General features: G+C 36.4%; 2 protein-coding genes across 2 annotated transcripts; one reads left to right on the forward strand and one right to left on the reverse strand.

Annotated features, from left to right (window-relative positions):
- The first annotated feature begins 2,255 nt into the window (after positions 1-2,255).
- On the forward strand, positions 2,256-3,692 carry LOC103931054 (uncharacterized protein DDB_G0271670). Its single transcript, XM_009340466.3, has 2 exons — positions 2,256-2,681; positions 3,222-3,692. The coding sequence occupies exons 1-2, from the start codon at positions 2,398-2,400 to the stop codon at positions 3,514-3,516; spliced, it is 579 nt and encodes a 192-aa protein (XP_009338741.2). The 5' UTR covers positions 2,256-2,397; the 3' UTR covers positions 3,517-3,692.
- Positions 3,693-8,676: 4,984 nt separating this feature from the next.
- On the reverse strand, positions 8,677-11,460 carry LOC103931053. The gene is made up of 3 exons (XM_048584052.1): positions 11,263-11,460; positions 9,068-11,052; positions 8,677-8,966 (listed from the first exon to the last, which is right to left on the reverse strand). The coding sequence occupies exons 1-3, from the start codon at positions 11,351-11,353 to the stop codon at positions 8,886-8,888; spliced, it is 2,157 nt and encodes a 718-aa protein (XP_048440009.1). The 5' UTR covers positions 11,354-11,460; the 3' UTR covers positions 8,677-8,885.
- Positions 11,461-15,197: the final 3,737 nt, after the last annotated feature.

Genomic DNA, 15,197 nt, shown 5'->3' on the forward strand with positions numbered 1-15,197 from the left:
TGACTTTTTGGTAAAAATGATCTTTGAGAGAAAACCTTAAAAATAAAGGGTTAAATTATTGAATTATAAGTGGTTTGGATCCTTAAAGAATGTTACAAAGTGAGCCTTACAAAATAAGTGTTAAAATGTGTGCAAAAAATGAGCGCTCTCTGATCCTAATCCCTATATATTCTACATTAATATTTAGGATGATTACAGACACCCCACAATTTATTAAACATGTTCACTTAAAAATTTTAATATTATATGACTTGTACGCACAAATATGAAATAACTATTTATGCCCTACAAGTTTTTATGTGTTTTGTTGGTTCACCCATGTCTAATGTGAGATAACCTTACATGTCAAATCATCTTCAAACTCTCAATACTCTTCTCACCCTTGATTGAAGAAAGATGTAAATAATCACACCCCGACAATACTTTTCAAGAGAAAACAAAGAGGCGAGTTATACTCTAGGGTATAGCAATATATTTTATTACGTGTTATAATATGACTGAATTGTAAAAATTAACCTAGGAAAAGAAAACAAATTAATAAATAATTGTCGAAGCCTTTTTATGGGAAAACTCTAATAGCTATTAACTATATATTGGGGTGTCTAAGTGATCAAGAACAATAAAATCTGATTAAGTAACTCGTATGAATGTTGATAAGGAAGTAGGTTAAGGGGATATGTTGGAATAAGTCCATACCTATCCAAACAATGTGTCCTAATGTTGGTACATCTAGAACAACCCCACTCTTAGAACGAGTTAATCAGAATCATTGAAAATTAGACAATATGGTCCAATTAAAGGTGACTCGGGTGGGTACGTGGGTGGTTGCTTGGGTGGCTAAAGGGATATAGAGCTTATCCTCTTTTGTTCGTACCATAACATAAGTCAATTATTTCAAACCATGTGTGATAAGATAATGAAGAATCTTAGGATAAGGCAATGTATGAAAAGGAAACAACCAGGGCAATGAACATATTTTCTTAATTTTATTTAAAAAATAAAAAATAAAAAATAATTGGGAGACAGTGGAGTACATGGATTCTTACATGTTATATAGATTAGCTACTGGTCCACATTTACCCAAAATTTAAAATTAAGAAAAATTGTCAATTGCATATTTAATTTATTTTTTAATATACTTGCATTCATGTCTCACTCACTGCAAATATTGTATTTCCGCCACATAAATTTTATAATTAGAATAGTTCAATTTCTTAATCTTCATTTGATGATTATTCACAAAATTTAAATCAAAGATTTAGTGTCACATCCCCGCCCGGGGCAGATCACTTCCCAAGCCGCTCCACCACCGCAGCACGATATTGTCCGCTTTGGGCTTACCATTCCCTCACGGTTTTGTTTTTGGGAACTCAAGAGGAACTTTCCAGTAGGTCACCCATCATGGGATTGCTCTAGCCCCCTTCTCGCTTAACTTCGGAGTTCCTACCGAACTCGAAGCCAGTGAGCTCCCAAAACGCCTCGTGCTAGGTAGGGATGGGAATATACATATAAGGATCACTCCCCTGGGCGATGTGGGATGTCACAATCCACCCCCTTAGGGGCCCAACGTCCTCGTTGGCACACCACGGCCAGGGTTAGGCTCTGATACCAAATTGTCACATCCCGGGCCCGCTCCATCACCGTAGCATGATATTGTCCGCTTTGGGCTTACCATTTCCTCACGGTTTTGTTTTTGGGAACTCAACAGCAACTTCCCAGTAGGTCACCTATCATGGGATTGCTCTAGCCCTCTTCTCGCTTAACTTCGGAGTTCCTACCGAACCCGAAGCCAGTGAGCTCCCGAAATGCCTCGTGCTAGGTAGGGATGGGAATATACATATAAGGATCACTCCCCTGGGCGATGTGGGATGTCACATTTAGTCATGCAAATATTTCAAATAAATGGACAATCATGAATATGTTACTTGGTATTCACACTGTTGATTTATTATATACATTTGGATTGGAAGCATAAACAATGTCAGATTTGGTTAATTTTTATGTGGAGATGATTTTCAAATGAAAATGAAGAAATTAAACGATTCTAATTTTAAAATTATACAATGAAAATACGTTATTTCCAAAAATATGAAGCATTATCCTTTTAACTTTTTAGATTAAAAACCAGTGTATTTGGTTGCTTGCTTACCCAAAAATCATAGAATTTCCATGTAATCGCCCGTCATAGGTATACACCTTTATAGGAACCAAGCAATCTAATCCACAAACTCTTTATGTACATGTGTTATATATTCTTTGTATATATACATATATGCCCCAAAAGAATGTGCCGATTAGCTCAAACTTAAATACATTTACATGAAACTTCTTTGGAATTATTATCCATAAGTTTCTTTTGTTCTTCTCTTCTCCTTCTCTTTTTCTTTACCAAGATCTATGGGTGCAGGTAGTAAAGAACAAATGCTTCGAGGTCCATGCTCGATCACAAAATATGACAACTACACAAAAAGGGAAGATAGCTGGGTAATCATGGAAGGAGATCATGATGATATGTACGACACAACATCCTCGACGTCGATTTCGAACAGATCATCGACATCTTCATCGGACTTAGTAGATGATGCATCTTCATCATCAATGTCGTCGTCATGTTCTTCTTGCCTTCATTCTCATGGATCGTTGTTCGACTTGTCAGATCTCATGGATCAGCTACCCATCAAGTAAGAATATACAAAAAGGAAAAGCCATTTCATAAAAAATATATTTCTAATTTCTTTTCCATTAATTTATAACCACGGTATATGTTTTAGGTTTTGGATGTTGGATAGTTTTTGCATTCATATATTATTAATATATTTCCAAATTTCCGTAAAAGGTTATATTATGTAATAAAAAAAAATTGTTATTAGCACCCCAAAACTCTCATTCTGCACCATAAACTTTCTATATGTAGAAAGGAAAATACACTTGTGAGGAGTGCACAATGAGTTTTGGAATGCCAATAACAATTCTTTTAGAAAAATGAAATGTCTAATTTAATTAGCATCATAATTTTCCATTTGCCACACAATACATTGAAAGTATGAAACATTTGATTAAGTAGACCAAAAAAAAAAAATTAGACTAGTTGGTTAGGGCAATATAATCGCTCTCTTAGACTCAAATTTAAGTATGTCTTACCATATATTCCAATTGTTTAGAATATCGTATGTCAAGAGATTTGTTAGCATTTTGATAAGTTTCTTATGATATATGTACAGGAGAGGACTTTCAAAGTATTTTGAAGGCAAGTGCCAATCCTTTACATCTTTATCAAAGGCCAAGAGCATTGAAGATCTTGCAAAGAAAGAGTCTCCATATAAACAAAGAAAGGCAATAAAAGCAAGCAAGAGCTATGGCGGTGGCTTGAGTTCTTACAGATCGTACACACTTCCGAAGGCCACCATTTCTAAGAGTAAGAAGCCATCAACTACTACATCTTTTTCCAGCAGATCTGGAGGCAGCTCTTTCGGCATAAATAACAATATGCTCCCTCGAATTCCAGTAAGAAAGTAGTTTTACATACGTACGTGTGCCGGTGTGCACGTAAACTACACAGTGTATACTTGTTAATATATTTCTTTTTTTTTTTTTGGGTGGAAGTACACTTGTTAGTATTTTGAACGTCTCCCGTCTGTGGACCTTGCTACTGGCTTTTACACAGAAAAAACAGATATTATATTTGTTCTTCAGCTGCGTATATAATTTAGAATATAGGCATAGATTCCAAGCATGATCTAAGAAAAAAGGACAGAAGATTGGGATGAATCTTAATTGAATATACATTAACGGTTTGTCTCAGAAAGCTCAACCTGTATAAATAGGGATGACAATGGAGCGGATTGAGTTTGCTTGCCTCCTATCCGGGAAATCCCCTAACTATCCCCCCACCCCCAGGGAATGGATTCCCAAAAAGGATCTGGTTCTCCATATCATCCATAAAAGTTTGATTTAAATGACAATACTTCTTTCCAATCTGGAAATGAGGACTTCTCTCTTCCCCGCTAATGTGTCATTATTTTACTGTACAATAAGTGTAATTGAAATTGTTTATACTCATTATCATCATCTAAAGGTTATCTCTAAAAAAATTTATTCGATTTGAAGAGCATTTGATCATCCATATGTGTCGAATAAATCAATGATTAAGATAACATGAGATGAACCCTCAATTTCTTTCATTCATTTACCATGCATGAATACCGCCTTTGATCATTATCACACCGACTGCCTTAGATCCTAAAAATGTTGTACTTATGGTGACTGTCAGCTACGCATATATACTATTGAGGAAACGTTTAAAGGTTGATAGATTACTTTAGGGCAAACAATTGCATGAATGCGGCAATCGATCGTCAGATCGCGAGTGAAATCGCGGGTTCATCAGATTGCAGTTGTGGTTCTGTCAGTGGGGTGGTCAGGCAGCAATAGTGGGGCAGACAAAATGAAAGCGGCATGATGCGCTGGTGACCTGATCCGGGCAGCTGTGATCTGGTACAGCAACGGGCGAATTTTGGTGACAGGACGTGATGGATCAGGCAACAGTAGCGCGGGCTGGGATCTGGGTTGCAGGTTCCTTCAGTGCTGGGGTTTCAGGTATGCGGGACGGATGCAAGCGTTTTGACAATGGCGTTTTCAGATGGTGGTGCCAGACGGGACGGAACTGGGTTCGTCAGGACGTTCAAGACAGGCGTGAGATGGTGGTGGATTCGTCATTGCGGAGGGAACAGGAACAAATACAGCGGTGGGCGACAGCAGGGGCAGCGGCTGGTCGCTCGGCGCGACTCCGGCTTCAGACTTTAACAGATTCTTTTTTTTTTTTTTTTTTTTTGGTTGTATGGACAACGAAAGGGTTACTCAAACCAGAAAACTAAAAAAGTTTCACGGAACGAAACTGGACAAAAACATAGGCAAACTGATACGAACAAACAGAAGCAGATTAGATCTAAAAGAATAAAAAACAAGACTACAAAGTAATAAAAATATTATTAAACAAACAAGAATGCAGAAACGGCTACAAAACCTCAAAAAGTTACATCGTGATTAACTATTCTCAACTGAATAACAAGCACATTATTTATAATAAACTAGCCCTGACCCTAACCCTAACGAAGGAGTCCATCAACAAATGCGAGAGAGAAGAATGGATGCTGCAAAGGTAGGAAAAATGAAAGCCCATCAGCAAATGCAACTCAAACCCTTCAATTATCCACATCCCCTCTCTCGCCTTCTCCAAGTCCTATCTCTAAAGGTATGATCAACTTTGCTATATTTGTATACGATTATATACAATCATATATTGGTTGTATATTGAGAGGATGTGGTGGGTGGCTGAGACGCCAGAAGGAAGGAAGGATGGGTTTCTCGGAAAAAATAGAGATTGAGAAAGAAAGTTGGAGTAGCAGTGTGGGGAGAGAGAGAAAGAAGGTGAGGGGTTGAAAAGAAATCTTAGGGGTGGAGGTAGGATTTTGTTATGCTTACCATTCCTTCTCAAATTCTACAAAATCTCTTATTGAAGGAAATCTTTCAAAATCTATGGATTTTTTGAATACCTATAGATTTGCATGGACTCTATAAAAATCCTTTAAAACCCTAGTTGAAAACAAGTTTGTGTGTAAGCGTTGGTTCACTCTCATCTCCACACCTAATTTTATTGACAGCCTTTTGCGTCTCTGAATTGAAAAGAAAATGCTGGTTGTGCGCCCATTGATAGACCGCAATGGGGAGGAATTTCTTAACAGAGTTCAGTCCCTGTTATCTGAAGTGTTAACTCTTATGTTGTAAAGACTCCAGAGTTTCCATGGATTAAAAAACGAGCCAGTTGTGGTAGGCACGTACGATGACTTGATTTTGTGCGCCAATGGCTGGTATTATCAAAATGATTACTACATACGCAATCCGTACACCATGGAATGGGTTGCTCTTCCTCCACCCCCTACTCAATGCTTCAACATCGTGCCAGTGGGAATCATCTGCGAAAGGAGACCTTACTATAAGGAAAAATCCTAATGATGTATTTAACTTTGATCCTGATGGACATTCATACGATTTCAACGTGGAGATTTTCTCTTCAGAGACTGGCAAATGGAGAGAGTTAGCTGTATCATCCCCACAAGGAATTTTTATATGATAGTCTCGATAATATGAGCTTTGCATACAATGGAGTGTTGTATTAGTCGGGTCACCGTGATGGCTATTTTCTGGATCTTGGGTTAGATCCATTCAATGATCATGATTGTTGTTTCACTGTATTCGATTACCCTGAGGGCGAGACGTGTGTAGTGGAGTGACCAAGTGTGTCTGGAGAGGTTGTGCGGATGAGTGACTTTCACTTTCACAGAGATACCAGAACTTTGTTTGGGATTTGAAAGAATAAGATCATAATTATAAGGTTGGGGAAGCTGGAAAATTGTGTTCGAGTAAACACGAGGTTTACTACCTAGACCAAGAAATTTATCCGGATGGTTTCACAAGTTGTTCAGATGCTACCTTTCGACCCAAGTGATGAGGATATTTTTTATCTGCAGGTGGAACGTTAAGAACTGAGCTTTTCGTCTGGCTTACTTGACTTGATGAAATGACTTCAAGAAGAACATTGGATCGTTAACAACTGGACCCAACGCAGAAATATCATTTGTTTACAGCTCTCTAAGGTTGCCAACAGCACGACTGAATCACTTTCAATTTCAACAACCATATGTTGCTTCCTCACGATAAATAAAAAAAGAGTGATGGTAGGTAGACCGATTTTTTAAAGGGTCATTTTGGTTCTGGCCCCTGATCAATCTAATTGTTAGACTGAAACTTTGTTTAGTTAAATATATTGATCGAGGTCCTTAACATCATTTAAGGGACTTTACTTATGCATTTATGCATTTAATCTCCCACAAATTATGAAATTTAAAAAAATTAAAATAATATTTTTAAAATATAATAAATACTTAAAAATAAATATTGGAGTAATATTGTTCTTCACAAAATTATAGTAAAAAATAATGTACCCACATAATTATTAACACATTTTACAAAATAACTAATGATAGATTTTAAAACATAAAATAAATACATATAATTAGCACGGGTGCATTTAGCAAAAATAAAAATGGGTACAAATAATACAAATAAAACTTTAAAAAATATGGGCATAAAAAGAAATTAATATATGGGTACAAATTAGAGATGAAAAGAAAATTGGTACAAATTTAAAAAGGGCTGCAATTAAAAATGGGTACAAACTAAAAAAATATATATGAAAAAAAATTTAGTCATAAATATAAATATTTCAAATGTAACATTTCTAACACTAAATAAATATATTTAGAAATAAAAAATATTTTATTTATTGAAATAATTAATGACATTTATTAAAACCTAAGGACCTTGATAAAAAATTGAAATGGAATAAGGTTTTAATCAATGAAATAGTAAAAAGAGGGATGAGAATCTAATTTCTCATTTTTTAAATCACATTTGTAAATAAGTGTCATCAATAGAAATTAAGCACATTAATTAATACTTAATTAACGATTTAATTATTAACAATCACGATTTACAAAATATGATTTAAATTGATATCTCCAAAATAAAAAAATAAAAAAAAACTCTATCCATGTTCGGCATTTGTCATTATGACTTCCTAACCTAGATAACATGGTTGGAGTAAATATTTTATATAGAGACGCCCTGGGCTTCATGCCAATGGGACTCATCTGCGACAGTCCTTAGTTTAAGGAAGACGATCAGAGTGACACTGTGGACCTTAATGATAAGTATAGGTACAAGGCTGTGAGAATTCTTCATCCTAATGATGAGTTTCACTATGATCCTGATGGACATTTCTACAACTTCAAGGTGGAGATTTTCTCTCAGAGACGGGCAAATGGAGAGAGTTAGTTGTATCATCCCCACAAGGAATTATATATGATACTCTCTATCATATGGCCTTTGTGTACAATGGAGTGTTGTACTGGTCGGGTCACTGTGATGGCTGTTTTCTGGATCTTGGTTTGGATCCATTCGCTGATCATGAATGTCGTTTCACTGTATTTGATTATCCTAAAGATGTGAATTTTGTAGTGGAGTGCTCAAGTGTGTCTGGAGGGGTTGTGCGGATGAGTGACTTTCACAGAGATATCAGAACTTTGTCTGGGATTTGAAAGAATGAGATGATGATTCTACGGCTGGGGGAGGTAGCAAATTGTGTTTGAGTAAACATGAGGTTTATTCCCTAGATCAAGAAATGTATCCGGATGATACAGAAGTCGTTCAGAGGCTAAATTTCGACCCAAATGATGAGGATATTTTTTATCCAGTGGTGGATGGAGATATCATGATGTGCAACATTCGTACAAGAAAGTGGTGAAAGATTGTAGAAAACACTACACTCGACCAACCATTGTGGCTGTACTTGTTCACGCTCCCATGGTGGCCAACGCCAATTCGTAGCCTACGAAAGAGGGCTCCAGATTCGGAATGACGGAGGAACTATGAGGACTAAACTAAAGCACGATAATCTTATTTTCAGCTAGCAGTGCACTTGAGTAGTTTGCTGCAAGTTGATTTGTTTCGCTTGGCTTTTATTAGTTTGTTTTGGATTTCTGGGTGCGTTTTTGGCCTTGCGGTACCTTGTGGGTTTTATAAGCCATTGAAGCGTTTTTGTATAGAACTTTTGGGGTGTTTCTAAGGGAAGATACCAAACATATTGATTCAAATAAAAATATAGAAATACAAATGAAGAACCAAATGCTTACAAAACATCAAATTCTCTATGACTAACTAGCATCACCTCTCCAGACACTCTTCAGTGGAAGAATGCTGAACTACAAAACAACCTAGTTGCTGTGTGTTATTGTGCATGTCAGAATGTAGATTTCCACCCGGATGATTTATGGAGATGTGACCATTTTGTTGCGAAGTCTGCTTGATCGCCTCAGCGGAGTTGTAACTTCTCCGTCTTGATTGCCCGCCTAATTCAACACATAGAAGAACAACTAGAAATCATTAGTTTTGATGATATAAACACATCTTCAATTTAACCAAAAAATTTCTGCAACCAAAAAGTTCTCACCTTTTTCTTCATGACCTTCCGAGGCGTACTGAAGCTTCCGTAAGAGTGCAAATCCATGGAAGAAAACTCTGACACCGCTGGCTGTGCTTGAATAGAAACTGACTGAGCTTTGCTCCCCAACTTCTTTGAAGAAACAGAATAGTTGCTTTCTTCACCTTCTGTCATACTCCTTAAAGAGCTGCTGACCTCCCCGAACACAAGCTCGTCGAGCAATTCAACCGTCGGTGCCTGGCTATGGACTGCCCCGGTTGAGTGCTTGGAAGACAGAGACATCCTTCTGAAAGATGAGTAAACATGCTCAATGCTGTCGTCTCCTGTACTAGGAAGTTCCGAGTTGTATCTCTCTGCAATCACAGTCTCAGAATACGGCTTTGAGGGCGGAGGAGAAACGTTCCCGTTGATTTTCTTCTGCTCTATTACCAGAGGTTTAGCAGAAGGCCTTACTATCAGGGAAGAATCCTTTTTAGTAGTATTCCTTTGCTTAAAGTGGAACACCGACGCCAAGGATGCAACAATCACAGAAAATACGGAAACCCCAATAGCAGTTGTGTAAAATGTTTTCGATTTCATGAAATTGATCAGCTCCTCCTTCCAGTTCCCTTCTGCTTTTAAATCGTAAGCCTCATCAAAGCCTGTATCATTATCCATGGTCTTTGGCATAACAGGTTCAGCTGCCATGTTGGTGGAAGACTCTTCTGCTTCCTCCATTTTTTTCTCAACCATTCCATCAATTTGCTCCCCTCCAACCTTATCTTCTTCTAAAGCATTTGAAACATGAAACACTAAATTCTCATGATCAAAATCAGACATGGAAGGTCCAGCACCCTGCGACTCAGAATTCTCAACCATGGTATCAGAAATCTTTTCAGTATCTTCAACTAGTAGCACCACCACTTCACCCAATCCGTCAATTCCTACTTTCTTTTCTTCGATTTCTTCAGCTTGTAGCTCCTCTACCACTTCTCTCATCTCATCAGCAAATTCTACATCTCCCAAGTTCTCATCTTCAACCTTCACTTCATCCTCGATCTCTTCATCAATATGCGTATCTTCACCTCGACCGATAACATCCTCAACCTCCATTTCATTAGCTCCCTTGACTATTTCCACGAAACCTGTATGTCTTTCTTCTTTTTGATCCCAGAGAGTACCACCACTTTCAAGTTTCTTCAACAATGAAGCTTCTATTGTAGTGTTTTGAATGCCACAATACCCATCTTCCACGCCTTCAAAGTGTATTTGATGGTTCATTGGAGACATATGTGAGGCAAAGAGAACTATAAGCAACAAAAGAAGCGAACTTTTTAATACCCCTTTCAATTTCCCGCCCTTCTCTTCCTCAACCTCCTCACATTCCTCCTCATCCCTTTCCCCGCCTTCCTCGTCACTTCTCTCATTTTCTTCATCACTTCCCTCATTTTCTTCATCATTCAACTCAACTTCCTCATCTTCTTTCTCAAGAGGACCATCCTGATGAGGCGAAGCCAAAGAACTAGGAGTTGTAACAGCACCAACTTCCTCATCAATGGATTTCTGGGAATCAAACGAAGCACTTCTACTCATACTGAACCCAACACCATTTTCTAACCCGAGAAACAACTCTTGGCGCCTGTTCGGCCTGTAGCGGAGGAATTGAGGCCTCGGAGAAAGATAATTGGTTACCGGGTCATATGGCCTTGAAGACAAATCGTCAGAAAGAGTCTCATCAACATCATGGGATTGAAAACTTGGAGGGGCTTTTGGCAGGGCTTGAGACAAAGACTCACTAGCATTATCAATAGCTACATGGGATTTTTCAACATGGGTATTTGAAAAATCGGGGTCCGAGGCCTCGTTTCTTTCCCCTAAGATGTTCTTTCTCAAAGCAGTAGCCTTGGATTTGGAAGCTGCGGAAATAGTTGGTGACATGTAGTTCTTTGTCAATGGTTTCTTGGGGCTCTGCAGATTGGAGTTGCCCACTTGCTGGTAATATTGATCGTTTTCGTCTGCATATTTCACATAAACACAATTCTTGATACAAATACTAAAAATAAAACATCTAAAGAATCATAACACTTTTAATGCTTCATTTTGGATACTGAGAAAACAGAAATTGCAAATGGAAATTGTATCTTGATATTCAAAACCAATCTTCCGGGCAAATCAAAACTACAAAATTAGAGAGAGAGAGAGAGAGAGAGAGAGAGAGAGAGTACCAGATGTAGAGGGCTTCTGGGTTAGAGGGCGCTTTGGGGGTGTCGATGAAGAAAGCCTCCTCCGTTCCTTACCAGAAGATTTGACCTCCATTTCTTTCACTTTGTTTTCCTGGGTAAATTTTTTCAACAGATTTAGAATATGTGAAAATTTCTGGAGCCTGGAATATGATATCGAGAGGGAGAGCGTGGAGATGCGAAATGACCGTTGGAGATTATAATAACGGGACAATTAGATTCAGTTTCAAAATCCAACTTGTTTTTTAAATTTTAAATTTTGAATTTTCTGACCGTTGGAATGCCTGGTTTGCAACGGTACCAAAAGTGGTTGGTGAATGGTGGATGTCAAATCTGACGTGGATGATAGACACCAAGGTGATATAGGTAGACAAACACCAAAAAGTTTAGTAGAGAAAGATAATATCGGGGAAGGAAAACACGAGAAAATGCTAATTAGAATGAGCTTTAAAAATGCCTTGTTTTCGTTTGTTGGCATTCTGAACAAGGGCAGTCACTCTTGTCATTCGTATTTTGTCTTGTTTTATTTGAACTACATAAATAAAATTCTCTTTGTTAATCAAAAAAAGGTAAAAAAATAATTTTATCTTCTATCATAAAACAAAATCATAGGCAATAAGGTAAATTCACACAAACTAAATTTTACAATTTTTTTTTTCCGAAGCCTCACCCAAGGATGATCCTAATATCCTCTAATTTTGAAAAATAAAATATAAAAAAGAAAATTCTCTCTCTAATCCACGAGAAAAACTTGTATGGGGCTTGGTTTGCCACTAGACTTCGCTGAATGGCACTACAATCCACTTAAAACTTGCCACGTGGCAAGTCTTAAATATATTCTTTTATCATTTTTTATATTTAAAATTTTTATAATTATTTTTTTAACTAATTAATATATTATATATATTAATGTTATGTTTCCTTTTTTATTTAGTTCCCCCTATTTTTTTTCTTCCCAAATCCACCCCCCTTCCCACACTTTTGTTTTGCTGTAGGTCATAGGACTCCCTCCCCTTTCTTGTTTTCCCAGTTTCATTTCTTTCTTTCTTTAAATAAAATAAAAAAAAGTTATGCACCCACTCCAAGTTTATCATGGAAAGCAACCAAGTATCTGTAAGCTTCAGCGTATGAATGCACCACCATTCCAATTTTGCCGTAGATCTTAGGTTTCAGTACTCTCTCCCCTTTCTTTCTTTCCCAGTTCCGTTTCTTTCTTTCTTTAAAAAAAAAAAAAAAAAAAAGTTTTACACCCACTCCAATTTTATCATGGAAAGCAACTAAGAATCTGTAAGTTTTTTTTCTTTCTTTATACAATAGTTGCTTTGATCATGTGACATGAATAATCCACATATATAGATGTAGTAGGGTTATTTTCTTTTCTTTTAATTGGGGGTTTTTGGGTTCGGGTGAAGTTTTTTGGATTTTTTATATTTATAATATGGATTAGGGTATCGGAATGGTGATGCATTCAGACGCTGAAGCTTACAGATACTTGATTGTTTTCCATGATAAACTTGGAGTGGGTGCATAACTTTTTTTATTTTATTTTATTTAAAGAAAGAAAGAAATGAAACTGGGAAAGAAAGAAAGGGGAGGGAGTCCTATGACCTACGGCAAAACAAAAGTTGGGGGGGGGGGGATTTGGGAAGAAAAAAAAAAGGGAAAAGAAATAAAAAAGGAAACATAACATTAATATATATAATATATTAATTAGTTAAAAAAATAATTATAAAAATTTTAAATATAAAAGAATGATAAAAGAATATATTTAAGACTTGCCACGTGGCAAGTTTTAAGTGGATTGTAGTATCATTCAGCGAAATCTACTGGCAAGCCAAGCCCTATACAAGTTTTTCTCCTAATCCACATTCTTTTTTTCTCCCTTTTTTCTTCCCATTTTAAAATAAAAATAAAAATTATTTTCACACACAAAGTGTGGAACATATGCTAGTGAGTCTATAAGAGGATGACGTTTTGTTCACTTATACCACGTCACGCTATGTTCCCCTTATTTTCTCTTTGATTAGCTACGCATGCTGGTTAGCCTCCTTTGGCTTTCTGTAATTTTTTCGGCTTCATTATGAATTTATTTGGACTTTAAAAAGAAAATAAGAAAGAGCTTTAGAATTAAAAATATATATATTATAAAAAGGATAAAGAAAAAAAAAAGATAAGGAGACGAAGAACCAAACACAAGATTGACTAATGCAATCTCCTTCTTTAAACCAATCAAATGTATATTGATCATCTATGTGAAAATATCACATTTAATTGGAAAATTCAATCAACAAATGTTGAAGAACATTTAACTGGCCAAAAAAACACACAAAGAGAAGATATTGTGAGGGAAAAACAAGAAAAGTAAAACAAACGGTTTGGAAGCCGGAGAAGAAAAAAAAAAAGAGATTTAAATTTCTAGAATTAATCCTATAATTAATAACAAGATAATTAACATTAATTACAAATTTACAAAAATTCGGTAACTACTTTATTAGTCAATTTAAGGTAAATTTGGCAAGAAAATACAAATAATCTGATGTTGACAATGACGCTAATAATGGCTCACAAAATTGTACTTATATTAAGTTTTTTCCTTTTTTTTTTTCTTTCTTTTTTGGTTACATTTTTACCTATTTTTTTTTCTTTTCCTTTTTTGGGATATATGTCTACACCCACCACCGCCGCGGCCCCCGTCACCATTTACCAACCCGTATTAACTATATTTTCATTTTCTGATATTGGTAGCAATTAAGTTTTTGGGATAATTGATTTCAGAAAACTGATTTCGAATTAAACTACCATATATTATATCTTAAAGATGCAAAATTCTATTAAAAAGAGAAAAACTTGTTGTGACCAATTTACTAGGGGAGGGAGGGAGGGGGAGAGAGAGAGAGAGGCATATGAAAATTGTGGGATGTATTTCTCTTATGCTAGTTCTTTTATTTATAGTAAACCATGAGGAGAAAGAAACACGCCCCCAAGTAATACAAAGCTTAATAGTAAAGAATCACTAATAAAGAGTATTCCTAAACTCAACCTATCTAGGATTTACACAATCAAATATGTGCTAAATATTAATTACAACACTCCCCTTGAGTGTGTAAAAACTCAAGTAAAAATCACATCAGATCTTAAAAAGATAGTTGCTGAAGTCGTCTCGTCAGCACTGATAGAGTAACACCCTAGTCTCAAATAAGAAACTTGCATATGAAAATAAGTCTCACAAAACCCCGTTATGGTGAAACTCATATTATAAGGAAAAAGGTGAGTTAATGTAAAGTCATGTTTAAATGTCTACTGAATGACACAAAGGTATGACCATCGCATGATAGGTGCCTTATTAAAACCTAGACAGTTAGCAAAAATCTAAAGGAGAAAATGCTCCTAATTGTAGGGGAAAAACAGTACATCGAGGTCAAGTGAGTATACTTCAGGATACTTCCCCTGAGTTTGACATAATTCTAAAGAGAACTAACAATGTTGTAAATCAGAAAGTTTGCACATACTAATTCCTTGAACAAGCTTCAGAAAAGTAGACTTCGACATTCACTTGGTGAAGAGGTCGACTAGGTTGTCTTGGGATTGGGTATGCTTGACTTCAATCTTTTGATGTTCTTGTTGCTGATGGAAGAAGAAGAACTTCGGCATAATATGCTTGGTGTTGTCTCCTTTGGTGCATCCTTTCTTGAATTGTTCGATGCATGTGGCGTTATCTTCAAAGATAGTTATGGGGATGTCAATGATGAAAGAAAGGCACAATTTCTTTGAATATGCTTAACAATATCTTTCAGCCATAAAAATTCACGAGCAGCTTCACGTAAGGCAAGAATCTCAACATGGTGCATTCAAAGAACCTAATTGCAACTAAGTTATGTTTGGTTGACCTCCAAGATATTGCAGTGTCTCCAAGGCTAACC

This window comes from the organism of the source record quoted next, unplaced genomic scaffold, assembly GCF_019419815.1.
Source record: "Pyrus x bretschneideri cultivar Hongxiangsu unplaced genomic scaffold, Pyrus_bretschneideri_v1 Contig20, whole genome shotgun sequence".
In the NCBI taxonomy this organism is placed as follows: domain Eukaryota; kingdom Viridiplantae; phylum Streptophyta; class Magnoliopsida; order Rosales; family Rosaceae; genus Pyrus; species Pyrus x bretschneideri.